At 43.1% G+C, this 15,412-nt stretch overlaps 2 protein-coding genes across 2 annotated transcripts in view; one reads left to right on the top strand and one right to left on the bottom strand.

The window, feature by feature from the left end:
• The window catches only part of LOC309563331 (uncharacterized protein), a gene marked incomplete at its 3' end in the record, with an annotated part of 417,962 nt that overhangs the window by 332,864 nt on the left and 69,686 nt on the right, over positions 1-15,412 (top strand). The gene's annotated exons all lie outside the window — the stretch shown is intronic.
• MTG1 (mitochondrial ribosome associated GTPase 1) overlaps positions 2,413-15,412 on the bottom strand; it is a 49,694-nt gene continuing 36,694 nt past the window's right edge. The window contains exons 10-11 of the mRNA XM_082268505.1: positions 8,720-8,832; positions 2,413-2,829 (exon numbers count right to left, since the gene is read on the bottom strand). Of these exons, the coding sequence (XP_082124631.1) occupies positions 2,732-2,829; positions 8,720-8,832 (211 nt within the window). The 3' untranslated portion in view covers positions 2,413-2,731. The remainder of the gene's footprint in view (positions 2,830-8,719; positions 8,833-15,412) is intronic.

The raw sequence follows: 15,412 nt of genomic DNA on the forward strand, positions 1-15,412 counted from the left end.
CCTCTCACTTCCTGTTTCCCTATGAGACAGGAAGTAAAGGGAAATCTCTGGGAGTGGAAATATGCACCAAACCTAAAAAATGGTAAGTTTTATAAAACTGCAAATACTTTACAGCGGGGACAGGCATTCTGATAAAAAACAAATCTCCAACAGTAAGGCTACACGCACATGGGTTGTTTGGTCTGTCAGCATTTATATCCCAGCATTTTTGGCCATCAGGAGGGCACAAATGCAGCATCAAGCCCCGCTGCCTGCAGTTTGTCAAAATCTATGGCAGGCTGAAATACGTGGTTGCTGGATACTGTACCAAGCTTTACCAGCATTTAGGGCCCCAAACACAGAATTCCTACTGGCAGTGGGGCTGTACTGTGCTTTCTGGACCCCTGAAATTCCAGGAAATGACTGACAGGCCAATCCACCCATGTGCATAATGGTGAACACATACAGAAATGAAAATACTTTTGTAAGTAGACTAACAAAAGGTTAGAAGCCAAGCCAGCATTTTTTTGTTGTGTCCCGGCTGCAGATTTTCTCTCACTTCCTGTCTGGTGAAACTGTTGCCACCATTACAGTATGTAAGCAAAGCAGTAAAACCCTACGGGGGTCTCATCCTGTGCTGCACTATAAAGAAAAAAAAAAAAAAAAAAGCTTGGTTTGGATAAAACCGCATTATTGGTGTATTTATATCTGCCTGTTTTGCTTTAAATTTATACTACCCAGCTTGTTAACCTGGGAAGGAATCACTGGACATATTCTTTTTACAAGCCACTAACAAATACACAGCTACAGAAAAGAGCAAATTTTATTTAAAAATATACATTGCTTACAAATGTACATTGCTATAATGTAACAAAATAATATATTACAATGTGAAGCTGCAATTACTTACATTTGCAATTAAGGCCCCTTTCCCACAAAGGGTCCGATCACGTCCACCTGTCAATGTTTCAGGTGGACAGGATAGGACCCTCCATTCATTCCATATAAACCGACGGCTGTAAACAGACTTGTGTCTGTTCTCCAATGTTATCCGGTCTGCTAAAAAAATAAAGTAATATAATGGAAGAGGATCCGTTCCCCCTCCTAGGTGGATTGGGTCAGAGGGCAACTGGGTGTAAATAGACAGCGGAGGCCATTTACAGCTAACTGCCCATAGAGCAGAGCAGGCTCTCATCCGCTTGCTCTACTCAGCAGGGGATCAGTAGACAGATCCCCTGCTGATCTAAAAGGAGTTCGCCCTGCTTGATATACGTCATAATTCACATCTGCGTATGGGGCCGACTACCATTTCTGACAGGAGACGCAGTGGGGTTTCCTGCAATCAGCTGCCTCATTCAAAGCAATGAGAGGCTGACAGCGCCTGCAGCCAACCTTAACTGCTCCCATGTAAATCGATTGATTAAATTAATCAACTAAAGAAATGAAGCGATTACCTGTGGATGATTTGCTCTGGATGCAAAGAGTCTGTGTCCAGGACCAATCATCCACAAGTAAATGCTGAATATTCAACTGAAACAGTGAACCAAATACAGTAGAAGTATTCTGTAACCAATCAGCAATTTACTGTGATCAAACTTATTACAAATGAACAATGTACTCGTATGCATTCATTGCAATTTCGTACAAAAAGTTTTAAAGTCAGTTTAAGGACCAATCTTTTCTAAATCGAAATCTAAAATATCGAGTTGGTGTTCATATACAATGTCATAAAACCCACACACGTGTCAGATTCTGGGAATGGTATGTGAGTGGTGCTTATACCCAATATCAGGGGATGTTCTTCCAAAAAAAAAAAACATACTAGTAAAAACACCACAAAAGGCGATAGCACCTACAAAGACTACCAAATACAAATCATAGTTTATTGGACATATATAATCAAAAAGATACAGCATGGAGGCCAAACCCCACTCCCAGCTTAGAAAAGCAGGGAACACTTTCCCTCCATTCCCAACCTCCCTTTAAACTGCCTCCCACACCCCAGCACTCCCCCCTACCCTAGATCTTATCGGTCAGTTTCTGTGTGGATCCTCAAGTGCCATCTATGCCAAGCAGAAGCCCATCAATAGGGGGGGGGGGGCGCGTGGGCGCGTAGCAGGAAGGGGACACATCATGATCAGTGGTACTGTTGGCATGCCGATGTGTAAGGTTAGCAAGGTTTCTATCATGTCTTTGCCTCCTCTCTGGATCTACATAAGTGGTGAGATGAACTTCAGCATATAATGCACACCGGCCTACACCGCCATGGTTTCTGATTGCATAGCCATCTATCCAGCTCAGAATGTGACTCGCACACAAGTGGATTTTGCAGTGCCGGGGGGGTTGAGGATGGAGGAATAGTGTTCAACCACTTTTCTTGGGGGGGGGCTTGGCCTCCATGCTGTATCTTTTTGATTGTATATGTCCAATAAATGACGATTCGTGTTTGGTAGCCTTTGTAGGTGCTATATTCTTTGTGGTGTTTTTGCCTGTTCACATACAATGCCCTGAGATTTAAACATAGCCTATCCTAAAGCTGTGAGTTTCACACTGTTGTAATCCTTGCTAACCCAAGCAATTCCAGAAGTCATATAAAAAGAGCAAGACAACAGAGCAGTCATATTAGTGACTATGACTGGAATTTGTAAAATTCAGCATCACCCATAACGGTTCTCATTTAACGGATCTCGCTTTGCCAAGTGCTGTGTGCCACAATGCATGTTCTGCAGAGGTCAAGTCCACTTGTGCTTTATCAATCCAATGTCACTCTGCCAAGATCTCCTTTGCGGAAAGCACGTATGAAGTCATAAGCAGCAGCACTGTAGTTTGGTATAGTTATGTTGACATTCCCTTTAAAGGCAATTAAATGATACATGTTAGCTTACATGGCAAACATTTTGTGCACAATTCTACACTAAAAATGTTCAGTCACCATATTGGCTTAAAGTGGTTCTAAAAAGGTACAAGTGAAAGTTCTACTCCTCCCCACACCCTAATGTTTTGTTTTTTCCCTGGAGCGGGTACCTCTTTCTCAAAAAGGTACCCACTCCCACTTCCGCATTTCTCACCCAGGCAAGAATAGTGGAAGTGTCCTGGGAAGCTTTGAGACCGGTCTTAATACGCAACACATCTGGAAAAGGGCTGGGAAACCACAAGAAGACACAGCTTCCCATAGCCAAGGCGGTGATGTGGGGACTCTAAAGACTGATAAAGAACTGGCCCAGGTGAAGACAGAACTGGACTCCTGGGCTGGTAAGTGTCTGTTTATTACAGCTACAGTAGCTGCTGACCGTAGCTCCTCTAGATCCATAAGGCAGTTACAATAAGGCACCTATGTCCCCTCTCCCCTCTTGTTTATAATCGCTTTGGAACCTTTTCTTTGTAGGATAAGAGAAAATCCAGATATTATGGGGGTACAGTGAGGAGCTGGACACTACAAGGTAACTGCATACGCAGATGACTTGATGTTCTCGATAACTAAACCTGAAATATCTTTACCAAATTTAGTGAAGGAATTTGAACAATATAAATTTTTATCTAATATGATCTAAGATACATTTTGATAAATCGGAGGCAATGGGTATTAAGGTTCCTCGGTCTACTCTACAAAATTTGAAACAAAATTTTAAGTTTAAATGGTCAGAGAAGGTTATAAAATATCTGGGTAGATCTATCCCCAAAGAAGTAAAACAGGTATATGAGAATAATTTCCCTATTCTTTTTAATACAATCAAGACTTTATTGGAAAAATGGAATACAGGGATGCATTCTTGGTTTGGTAGATGTAACTTACTAAAAATGACAATATTACCGAAAATTTTGTATTTGATATGAACATTACCAATCAAGATTCCAGTTAAATATTTTAGACAGATCAATACACTGTTTATTAATTTTGTTTGGGCTAAAAAGAAACCTAGACTATCACGTAAAATTCTGTCCCTGCCAAAAAAATTTGGAGGTTTAGGTTTACCAGAGGTACACAAATACTATCAAGCTTCACATTTGTGTAGACAGATAGATTGGTGTAAACATAAAGAGAGTAAGCTATGGGTACAGCTGGAACAAGCTCAAACGGAAATACCACTAAAAAGGGCCGCTTGGTGTTTTAGTATTCTGCCATCTAAGTTGAGGACTCATCCCTTGATAGGTAATACTCTAAAAATAGTTTCAGTGAGCGGCCCTCAGATTCTGGGCCAAATGGATAGATCTCCCTTATTCCCTATTTTAGGGAATCTGGGTTTTCCTGTAGGCCTAGATGCACATCCCTTTGGAGATATGCAGGATAAAGGTGTGTTTCAAGTTTTACACTTTCTGGTGGGGAAAAAATGGCCCACGATAGAACAGTTGATGGACAGGGAGGGTAGATATAGGCTACTATTTTGGAATGCGATACAGTTACATAATTTCTTACACTCTATCCGCAACCCCCAAGACTTTGACAGACACTTGACTCCTTTCGAAAAATATTGTTCAGACCCAGGTGACAAGACCCATACTTTTTCCAAAATGTACAACTTATTAATTACACCTCTGGATCAATTGAGCTCAATTAGGTTTGATAAATGGGAAAGTTAATTGGGGTGCTCTTTCTCCCATACAGCGCCATAAGATAATAGAACGAGTTTTTAATTCTTCAATATGTACCAGGATCCAAGAGACTAATTATAAAATACTGACAAGCTGGTATTATACTCCAGATAGATTAAATAAGGTCTACCCTACAGTATCGGATAGGTGGTGGCGCTGTCGGACAGAGCAGGGCACTTTAATTCATATATTCTGGACATGTCCTAAGATAAGGCATTACTGGGAAGAGGTTAAAAGAGTGACACAAAAATTTACTGAATTAGAGATTACAACAGACCCTGCTTTCTTTCTCCTACAATTGTCGGAAACTTCAACCAAAAAATTTAAGAGCTCGATAGTGAATCATTTATTAAATGCAGCAAGAGCATGTATTCCGAGAAAGTGGAAGAAAGAGTTAGCACCTACGGTAAAAGATTGGGTAATGAAGGTTGAGGAAATAAATAAGTTTGAAGATTTAATTTAATTTGCACCTCTAGACATAATAGGGAAAAATATAAGAAAACCTGGGAAGCCTGGAATCTATTTATTCTCTCGGAAGAAGGAAAAGCTCTCATGGAGTATTGACCCTATGGGGAAAAAATGTGGTGCCGTTGGGTGAGAGGAAGGTGGGGGGGGGGGGGGGAGTGAAGGAAAAGAGCAAAACATTTTTTTTTTTTTGCCTTGTTCTGCTATTGGTTTTATGGTTTGTTTTGGGGTAAATGAGGGATAAAAAAGATGAAGGCATCATCTGTTTTTTTTTTTTTTTTTGGGATAATAAGATGTGACTACAATGTTCTCATTATTATGGAATTATATTATTGTCAATATATGTTTATCAATGATGCCTTTAATAAAAAAGATTAAAATTAAAAAAAAAAAAAAACAATAAGACACCTATAGCATAGCAGGTCAGAAAATGTAAGACCTTCGCAGCCACGGATCCATATCAATAACTAATCTAAAGCAGAAGACTTCGGTTTGTGATATTAATGCAAAGTAAAAAAGCAGTAAATGGCCTAGAACAAGTATTTAACAATGTTATTATATTATCTACACTACCTGCAAAGGGAATAAGAAAGAAAATCTGCATGAAAGAACTTAAAGCAATAGAAAGCAAGAGCATTACAAGCAAGAAAAGATGGGAAAAAAGGGGGTGGGGGAGAGGCAAAGAACGGCAAGGGAAAGGGGGTGTGGAAAACCTCCCATCCCCAGGGGTTGACCAACTAACCAGGGCTATACAGTATATGCAAGGCTCCAGTGTTGGCTTGGGCTATAAATAGGGACCACATTTTAAGGAATCTCGTATGTGTTATCTAGAGCCATAGCCATCCTTTTTTCATTAATAATTGTGCCATTCCTGAGTTCAAAGCAGGAGATTTTCATTAATGAGCTATGGTTTGTTTAGAAGCATTGAACTTTGAGCCAACCAATTGTGCCACTGCACACAGGACATTGGTTTAATTAGGCTTGGTTCATATACACTGCTTAAAAAAATGAAAGGAACACTTTGAAAACACATCAGATCTCAATGGGGAAAAATATCATGCTGGATATCTATACTGATATAGACTGGGAAATGTGTTAGGAACTGAAGGATGCCACACCGTTTGATGGAAATGAAAACTATCAACCTACAGAGGGCTGAATTCAAAGATACCCCGAAAATCAAAGTGAAAAAATTATGCAGCAGGCTATTTCATTTTGCTAAAATTTCCTTTCAGCAACTCAAAATGGTGGTCAGTAGTTTGTATGGCCCCCCCAAGTGCTTGTATGCATGCCTGACAACGTCTGGGCATGCTCCTTATGAGATGACAGATAGTGTCCTGGGGTATTTCCTCCCAGATCTGGACCAGGGCATCACTGAGCTCCTGAACAGACAGAGGTGAAACCTGGCAGCATCGGAGGGACCGAAACATTAGGTCCCAGAGGTGTTCTATTGGATTTAGGTCAGGCGAGCATTGGGGCCATTCAATGGTATGAATTCCTTCATTCTCCAGGAACTGGCTGCATACTTTCACCACATAAGGCCGGGCATTGTCGTGCACCAGGAGGAAACCAGGATCCACTGCACCAGCATAGGGTTTGATAATGGGTCCAAGGATTTCATCCCAATTCCTAATGGCAGTCACGGTGCCATTGTCTAGCCTGTAGAGGTCTGTGTGTCCCTCCATGGATATGCCTCCACAGACCATCACCGACCCACCACCAAATGGTTCGTGCTGAACGATGTTACAGGCAGCAAAACCTTTTCCACAGCTTCACTAGACCCTTTTCAAGTCTGTCATATGTGCTCACGGTGAAGCTGCTCTCATCTGGGAAAGCACAGGATGCCAGTGGTGGAGCTGCCAATTCTGGTGTTCAATGGCAAATGCCAATCGAGCTCCACGGTGCTGGGCAGTGAGCACAGGGCCAACTAGAGCAGTGTTTCCCAACTCCGGTCCTCAGGGCACACTAACAGGCCAGGTTTGCAAGAAAACTGAAATACATAACAGGTGATATAATTTGCTGCTCGGTGATTCCTGTATTCTAGTTTGCATCTCCCCAAGGTAATACCTAAAATCTGGCCTGTTAGTGTGCCCTGAGGATCGGAGTTGAGAAACACTGCACTAAAAGATGTTGTGCCCTCAGACAACCCTCATGAACTCAGTTTGTTTGGTCAGACATTCACACCAGTGGCCTGCTTGAGGTCATTTTGTAGGGCTCTGGCAGTGCTCATCCTGTTCCTCCTTGCACAAAGAAACAGATACCAGTCCTGCTGATAGGTTAAGGACCTTCTACGGCCCCATCCAGCTCTCCTAGAGTAACTGCCTGTCTCCTGGAATCTCCTCCATGCTCTTGAGACTGTGCTGGGAGACACAGTAAACCTTCTGGCAATGGCATTTATTGATGTGCCATCCTGGAGGAGTTGGGCTGCCTGTGCAACCTCTATAGGGTCCCGGTATCGCCTCATGCTATCAGTAGTGACACTGACCCTAGCCAAATGCAAAACTATTGAAAAACTGTCAGAAAAAATGAGTAGGGAAAAAAATTTCAGTGGTCTCAGACCTGTAAAACCATTCCTGTTTTGGGGTTGTCTCATTGTTGCCCATCTAGTTCACCTGTTAATTTCATTAACATCAAAGCAGCTGAAACTGATTAACAACCCCCTCTGCTACCTAACTGACCAGATCAATATCCCAAGAGTTTGACTTGATGCTGTACTCTGATTAAAAGTGTTCCTTTAATTTTTTTGAGACAGATAGCGCTTTCTTTTGGTGGTACTTTATCACCACTGAGGTTTTATTTTTTGCTAAACCAATTATAAAAGACCGAAAATTTTGAAGGAAAAAAAAAGGTTTTTATTAGTTTCTGGTACAAAATTTTGAAATTAGGTAATTTTTCTTCTTCACTGATGTGCGCTGATGAGGCTGCACTGACGGCACCAATAGGCTGCAATGATGGGCACTGATTAGGCGGCACTAATATGCAGCACTGATGGGCCGCACTAATATGCACCACTGATGGGCAGCCTTTATGTGCACTTATAGGTGTCAATGATAGGCAGCACTGATGAGGAGGCAGTGATTGGCATCACTGGTGGGCATCACTGATAATCAATGCACTGATTATAAGTGCATATCCCCTGTCAGGAAAGCCGCTTATTGGCTCTCCTCTACTCACGCGCTGTCAGTGTGAAGTAAAGGAATGCCGATAACCGACACTTCCTATTTACACTATGATTGGACACAGCTGATCACATGGTAAAGAGCCTAAGTCATAGGTTCTTTACCATGATCGGAGAAGCGGTGTGTCTGAGTGAAACACCACACCACTGATTGCCACGCATCCCAAGGGGGCGTGCAACGAGCAGCTTGTTCCGAAGGATGTCATATGACGTCCAGTCAGAACAATGAACCCCCGCCTGACCAGGAAGGGGTTTAATTTCTGTGGATATAAAAGCAATGCTTAGAACTCACTGATTAGTTCCTATATTAATAGGTTACTACTCTTGACTTCCACTAATATATCAACATATATCATGAAGAATACAAGTCATTTTTAATAAGCTGTGCGTTTTGCTTTTTTGCGATAACCTGCAATCAAAGTCTAAGCAAATACGGTGTTACATGTGGATGAAATAAACATCTGTGTTAGTGGAATAAAAAGCCATCTGGATATTCTGAAAACTTACCAGTACCAGTGATGGCTTTCACCACCTGAGTCTTTCCCAGCTTTTTAGCAATTTTCTTTAAGAGTGTCTCAATGTCGTCACATGGCCCTTCCAGTTCATAATGCTGCACATAGCTGAAAAAAATGAACAGTGCACAGAGTTATTGCTAGTCCACACCACTACATTACCATAACACGAGGTAGCTCACAACATTGTGCCATTCATTCATCTTCAAAAAGTAGGTGTGATCACAACGCACCATGTGAACCACCATGCATTGCACAGCAAATGAATGCAACAGGACCGTGTTTGTTTTGTCTAATGATGCATTGACAGGCCTGTTCATTTTGAATGGGCTGGCTAATGCAACACTCAACATACAGAAATGTATGCGCTGTGTTCTGGTTTGAATAGACCCTAAATACAAAAGCCACAATGATTATTGTGAAGGAAATCAGGAGTTCTTTCCTTCTGTCACACAAATATTATGTCCTCCGGCAGAATTTGATGGCTGTTTCTGAAACTATGCTGATGTTTTGAAAGAATATTTAAAATATAATGTACTGTAAAGCCCAGACTTTTTGTTTAGCTTTGGAGAGAACAGAATGGTTAAAAACGGTTGATTTTTTTTCACGGTCTGTGCCCCATTAGGGAAATCTTACTTCACTTCCTGTCCCAAAGACACAACAGGAAGTGAGCAGAATTTTTTTACAAAGTAGAAGAGAATTACCACCTTATGAAGTTGTCAACAGAACAGGTGTCCCTATTGTTCTTATGACAACTCTATAATTTTGGATCTCCCATCTCTTCTGATCAGTGTAACTTGTCCTAAAGCAGACATGCCTCAGTTGTAGCAAGCAGTACAAGAAAAACATAAGAAAGGAGAAAACTGTGTCCCTTTGAAAAAGGAAATTTATGGTAGGCAGAATACAATTAGTACCATTGCACATTCAAAAGCAGTCTATACAATAGTAGCAGGCAAACCGGAATAACAGAACAGGTACCTAGCCTAAGAAGAATACTTTAAAACTTTACAGTCAAACATGGCATCAGCAGAGGCAGAATCATCCACCTAGTAAGACCTGGAAACCTTCAGCATAGTTGATATGACAAATTTTATAAATACCCTGTCTCCTAATACCGAGGCTTCAACAGCCATGCCACTAAAGCTATTGACCAAGAAGCAGGATGCAAGCTCAGACCTTGTGACAAGTCTCAGCAATGTGGGAGCAGTCACAGATCATATGCGAGCAGACAAACAAAACCTGTGCACCACACTCTCCATGGCCAGTTCGAAACTATAAGCAGGACAAGAATTCACCCATTGTAAAATCTGCAAAGCAGAGGAGGAAGTGATTTCAGGAGAGGCAACATGTATATCTGCATCCAATAATTCCATGAAACTAGCATAGCTTTAATTGCCTCCTCCATGAGATCCTGAGATGTGGAGACAAACCTATCCACTATGTTGTTTAATCTGGGCGCAAAGTGGTCCAGATATGGAGCCCCACAGGGCCCCAAGCTTTGTCAGCCAAGAAAGTCTACCTTTCAGTTTTTTACACCAGAAATAAACACATGAAAGCTACTCTCCCACATCCAACACAGGGTAAGCCAAGAAAATCTGCTTTACTCACTGCTGAAGGACTTTGTTCCTCCCCGATGATTCATAATGCTGTTATTGGAGTAATTGTACAGTAATTGTTTCTGCTCTTAAGAGAAGATCTTCCAGATAAAAACCAACAATGGAAATGTCCCTCAAGTGGAAATGGGCCAGAGGTGGTGCAAGAGTATTGGAGAACACTCATGGAAATGAGGATCGGGTTAGTGGAAGCACCTCAAACTAAAAATGTCAATCTCTTAAAATGAAGTGCAGAAAAAGCTGATGACCTGGAAAAATAAAAAAGAATATATGGACCCCAGATATAGAGGCCTACAAAATCTCCAGAATAAAATGATACGATCAATAATTGGGGAGATTACATCCTGAGCCTCTGATGGTGTACAAAAACGTTCAAGTCCAGAACCTACTTTGAGTCTGGGAACCATGAAGATGTTTGAATAAAAACAGTAAAACCTCTATGCATGTGGAGCATGGGTAATGCCCCCTGATCCAGCAGACCAAGGAAGGTAGTATGAAGATTTTCAAGACATTGAGGGGACCAAGAAAGGTTTAAGGGTAGAAACTGAGCAGAAAGAAGGGAACAAAAGTCTATTTTTTAACCCTGGGAAACTACCTTGGGAATCTCATGCATGAAAGTCTGTTAAAGCCAAGAGTTCTCTCGATGTCCCTACTGCAGAGGACTTATCTGAAAAAAACTTGAAACTCTTTGCTTGTCAAGGCTCTAGAAACTGGGAAGTCACAAGTCCTAGATGGGTGCATTTCGTACAGAGGAGGGAATGCGCTAATTTCTGTGGTTCATCCGAACCTTCCAATCCTGGAAAGATATATACTCTCAACCAGTAGCTTCTTTGAGATCATTCAGTGAAGCCCCAAGCAACTTCTATGCTAGGAGGTAAAGCACTTTTAGAAGACTGACATGCCTACCAACACTTAGCTAGAGCATTGTCTGTATCTGGACTGACAGCACAAATGTTATCCATCACTGCATTGCTAAAAAAGAAAAATGTATGGCCATCATCATCTACTCAACACATTTGACAAATTGCTGGTCAGCATCTGTAGCAGAACAATCTCTGTGCAGGGAATTAGGCCAATCCCATAGTTCTCTGAGGCAGCAAAGCTAGTATGAATATAGAGTGCAAGGCCAATCCTCACACAAAGGTAGCTTAATGGAATAGGGGCTCTAACCTTTTCTGTGGGATTCTTAACCACTTGCCGACCACCGCACGACTATTTACGTTGGCGGTCAGCCCCTCACAGGCAGAGCGACGTAGGGCTACGTCGCTAGCCTGTGAGGGTCTAGGGAGCGAGCGCGCGCCGCCGGAGGCGCGCTCCCACGTGGTCATGGACCCCCCCGCGCGTGTGACCGGCGGACCCGATGTCCGCCGGTCACTCGGCGATCGTCGGTGCAGAGGGAGAAAGGCAGGCAGCTAATGTAAACAAGCCGCCTGTCATTCTCCCGTGTAGGAATGGTGATCATACGGTTCTACTATGTAGGACCGTTGATCACTGTTCCTACACCTCAAGCCACAGCCAATCCCAGTAAGAATCAAGCCCTTAGGGACACACACCACCCCTCCCTCTCAAAAAAAGTTAGCCCCTTCCCTGCCAGTGTCATTTTACAGTAACAGTGCATATGTATAGCACTTAGGGGAAGAACTCCTCCAGTGAGGCTGGGAGAAAGGGAAAGGAAAGACAGGTGCTGGTGGTAGGGGACTCAATTATTAGAAGGGCAGACAGTGTAATCTGTGACCAAGACCGTGTGCGCCGAACAGTCTGTTGTTTGCCGGGCGCTCGGGTTCGGCACATAGCGGATCGGGTGGACAGATTATTGGGTGGGGCTGGGGAAGACCCAGCTGTCATGGTACACGTGGGTACCAATGACATAGGCAGAGGAAGACGGAGAGTCCTAAACGATTTCAGGGACTTAGGCGCTAAGTTGAGGACTAGGACCTCCAAGGTAATATTTTCCGAAATACTACCTGTACCTCGAGCCACACCAGAGAGGCAGCGGGAGATTAGGGAAGTTAACGAGTGGCTGAGGAGCTGGTGTAGTAAGGAGGGTTTCGGGTTCCTGGAGAACTGGGCCGACTTCTCAGTCGGTCACCGGCTCTTTGGTAGGGACGGATTGCACCTAAATGGGGTGGGTGCAGCCGTACTGGGTGCGAGGATGGCCAAAGAGTTAGAGGGGCTTTTAAACTAGGGAATGGGGGGGAGGGTACAGATGTAGAATTACCCAGTGGAAAGCAAGTTTCAGAGGGCAGAAATGGGGGCATTAGCGATAGGGTGTGCGGAGCTCCTATACCCAGGGTGGGTACGGGGAAAAATCAAGAGAGCAGCCTAAAAACATCAAAAGAGGATAAATATAACCGATCAAAATTACGAGGTTTGTATACCAATGCCAGAAGCCTGGCCAACAAGATGGGAGAGCTGGAGCTGCTGATGTTTGAGGAGGACTTAGATTTTGTGGGGATAACTGAGACTTGGTTTGACAGCTCTCATGACTGGATGGCGTCCATTCAGGGGTATTCCCTTTATCGCAGAGATAGAGAAAGTAAAAAAGGGGGAGGGGTATGTTTGTATATTAAGAACAGTATACAGGTAAATATGAGGGATGATATTAATAATGGAGCTATGGACGAGGCAGAATCCCTATGGGTAGAGCTTCAAAGGGAAGGCACGGCGGGGAAGGTAATATTGGGCGTATGCTATAGGCCCCCCAACCAGAGGGAGGAGGGTGAGGCGGACCTCATGTTACAGATAGGATTGGCAGCAAGGATGGGAAATGTCATTATAATGGGGGACTTTAATTATCCAGATATAGACTGGGCAGAAGGAACCGCACACTCAGCCAAGGCTCGGCAGTTCCTAAATGTTTTGCAGGACAATTTCATGGGTCAGATGGTGAACGCACCGACAAGAAGCAATGCGGTACTTGACCTACTGATTACCAACAATACAGACCTGATCACGGATATAGAAATACGGGACAACTTAGGGAACAGTGACCATAGGTCAATTGGTTTCAGTATTAATTACAGTAATAGGAAACACAAGGGTAATATAAGGACGCTGAATTTCACAAGAGCCAATTTCCCTAAACTGCGCTCGCTGCTAGAAAATATCAAATGGGATAGAACCCTGGGAACAAAGAACACGGAGGAAAAATGGGAGTGCTTCAAGAGCATACTTAACAAGGGAGTGGGCCAGTGCATTCCACAGGGAAATAAATTTAAAAGAGCAAAACTAAACCCTGGGTGGCTAAACTCCAACATTAAAATGTATATTAGAGCTAAAGAAAAGGCCTTCAAAAAATACAAGACTGAGGGGTCATTGGCAGCATTTAAGCACTACAAAGAGTGTAATAAGAAATGTAAAGACGAAATCAGGGCGGCTAAAATAGAACACGAGAGACATATAGCGGAGGAGAGCAAAAAGAACCCCAAGAAGTTCTTTAAGTATATAAACAGTAAGAAAGCCAGGCCAGAGCACATTGGCCCCATAAAAGATGATAAAGGAAAAATGGCCACAGAGGACAGAGAAAAGGCGGAAGTGTTAAATAATTTCTTTTCTTCAGTCTTCACAAAGGAATCGGGGGGCTACACGAAACCCGCTTGTAAGGCCGAACTAAATAATATACCTCAGGAAGTGCCGCCATGGCTAACAGAGGATAGACTTAGAGCTAAACTAGAGAAACTTAACATAAATAAATCCCCGGGACCGGATGGCTTGCACCCGAGGGTTCTTAATGAGCTCAGCCAGGTGATTGCCAGACCATTATTCTTGATCTTTAAGGATAGTTTACAGACGGGTATGGTGCCAGCTGATTGGAAAAAAGCCAACGTGGTACCAATATTTAAAAAGGGGCCGAGATATATCCCGGGTAACTATAGGCCGGTCAGCCTAACATCTGTAGTCTGCAAAATTTTGGAGGGGATGATAAGGGACCACATACAAGACTTTAGTAATGAAAATGGTATTATAAGTAGAAATCAGCATGGATTCATGAAAAATCGTTCGTGCCAAACCAATCTGTTAACCTTCTACGATGAAGTGAGCTGCCACCTAGATAAAGGTAAGCCTGTGGATGTGGTGTATCTGGACTTTGCAAAGGCCTTTGACACCGTTCCTCACAAACGCTTACTGTACAAACTAAGGAAGGTAGGTATGGATCATAAGGTGAGAACCTGGATAGAGACCTGGCTCCAGGGGAGAGTACAGAGGGTGGTGATTAATGGGGAGTACTCGGATTGGGCGGATGTGGAAAGTGGGGTCCCCCAGGGTTCTGTCCTGGGACCAATCCTGTTTAATTTATTCATAAATGATCTAGAGGAGGGGATATCTAGTACAATCTCAGTATTTGCGGATGATACTAAATTAGGCATGCCAATATCTTCTATGCAGGATGTGGAAATCTTGCAAGCAGACCTGAACAAAATAACGGGGTGGGCAACCACATGGCAGATGAGGTTTAATGTAGAAAAATGTAAAGTAATGCACTTGGGTGCCAGAAACCAGAGAGCAAGCTATTCACTGGGGGGTGAACCTCTGGGTGAGTCTAGGATGGAAAAGGACTTGGGGGTACTGGTAGACAACAGGCTTGGCAGTGGCATGCAATGCCAAGCCGCCGCAAGCAAAGCCAACAGAATACTGGGATGTATAAAAAAGGGGATTCACTCCAGAAATAAAGAGATTATTCTCCCGCTCTACAAGACTCTGGTCCGGCCACATCTGGAGTATGCTGTCCAGTTCTGGGCACCGGTCCGCAGGAAGGATGTGCTGGAACTGGAGAAAGTCCAGAGGAGGGCAACAAAAATAATTAGGGGAATGGAGGACATCGGCTATGAGGAAAGACTACAAGCACTGAACCTGTTCTCTCTGGAGAAGAGACGATTGAGGGGGGATATGATATCAATGTACAAATACTGTACTGGCGACCCTAGCATAAGGAACAAACTATTCAGAGAAAGGGAATACAATAAGACACGTGGCCACTCACTAAAACTTGAGGAAAGGCGGTTTAACCTTAAAGTGCGTAAGGGGTTCTTCACTGTAAGAGCGGTAAGGATGTGGAATTCTCTTCCACAAGCAGT

This window comes from Pelophylax lessonae, assembly GCF_965119305.1.
Source record: "Pelophylax lessonae genome assembly, chromosome: 9".
Taxonomy (NCBI): Eukaryota; Metazoa; Chordata; class Amphibia; order Anura; family Ranidae; genus Pelophylax; species Pelophylax lessonae.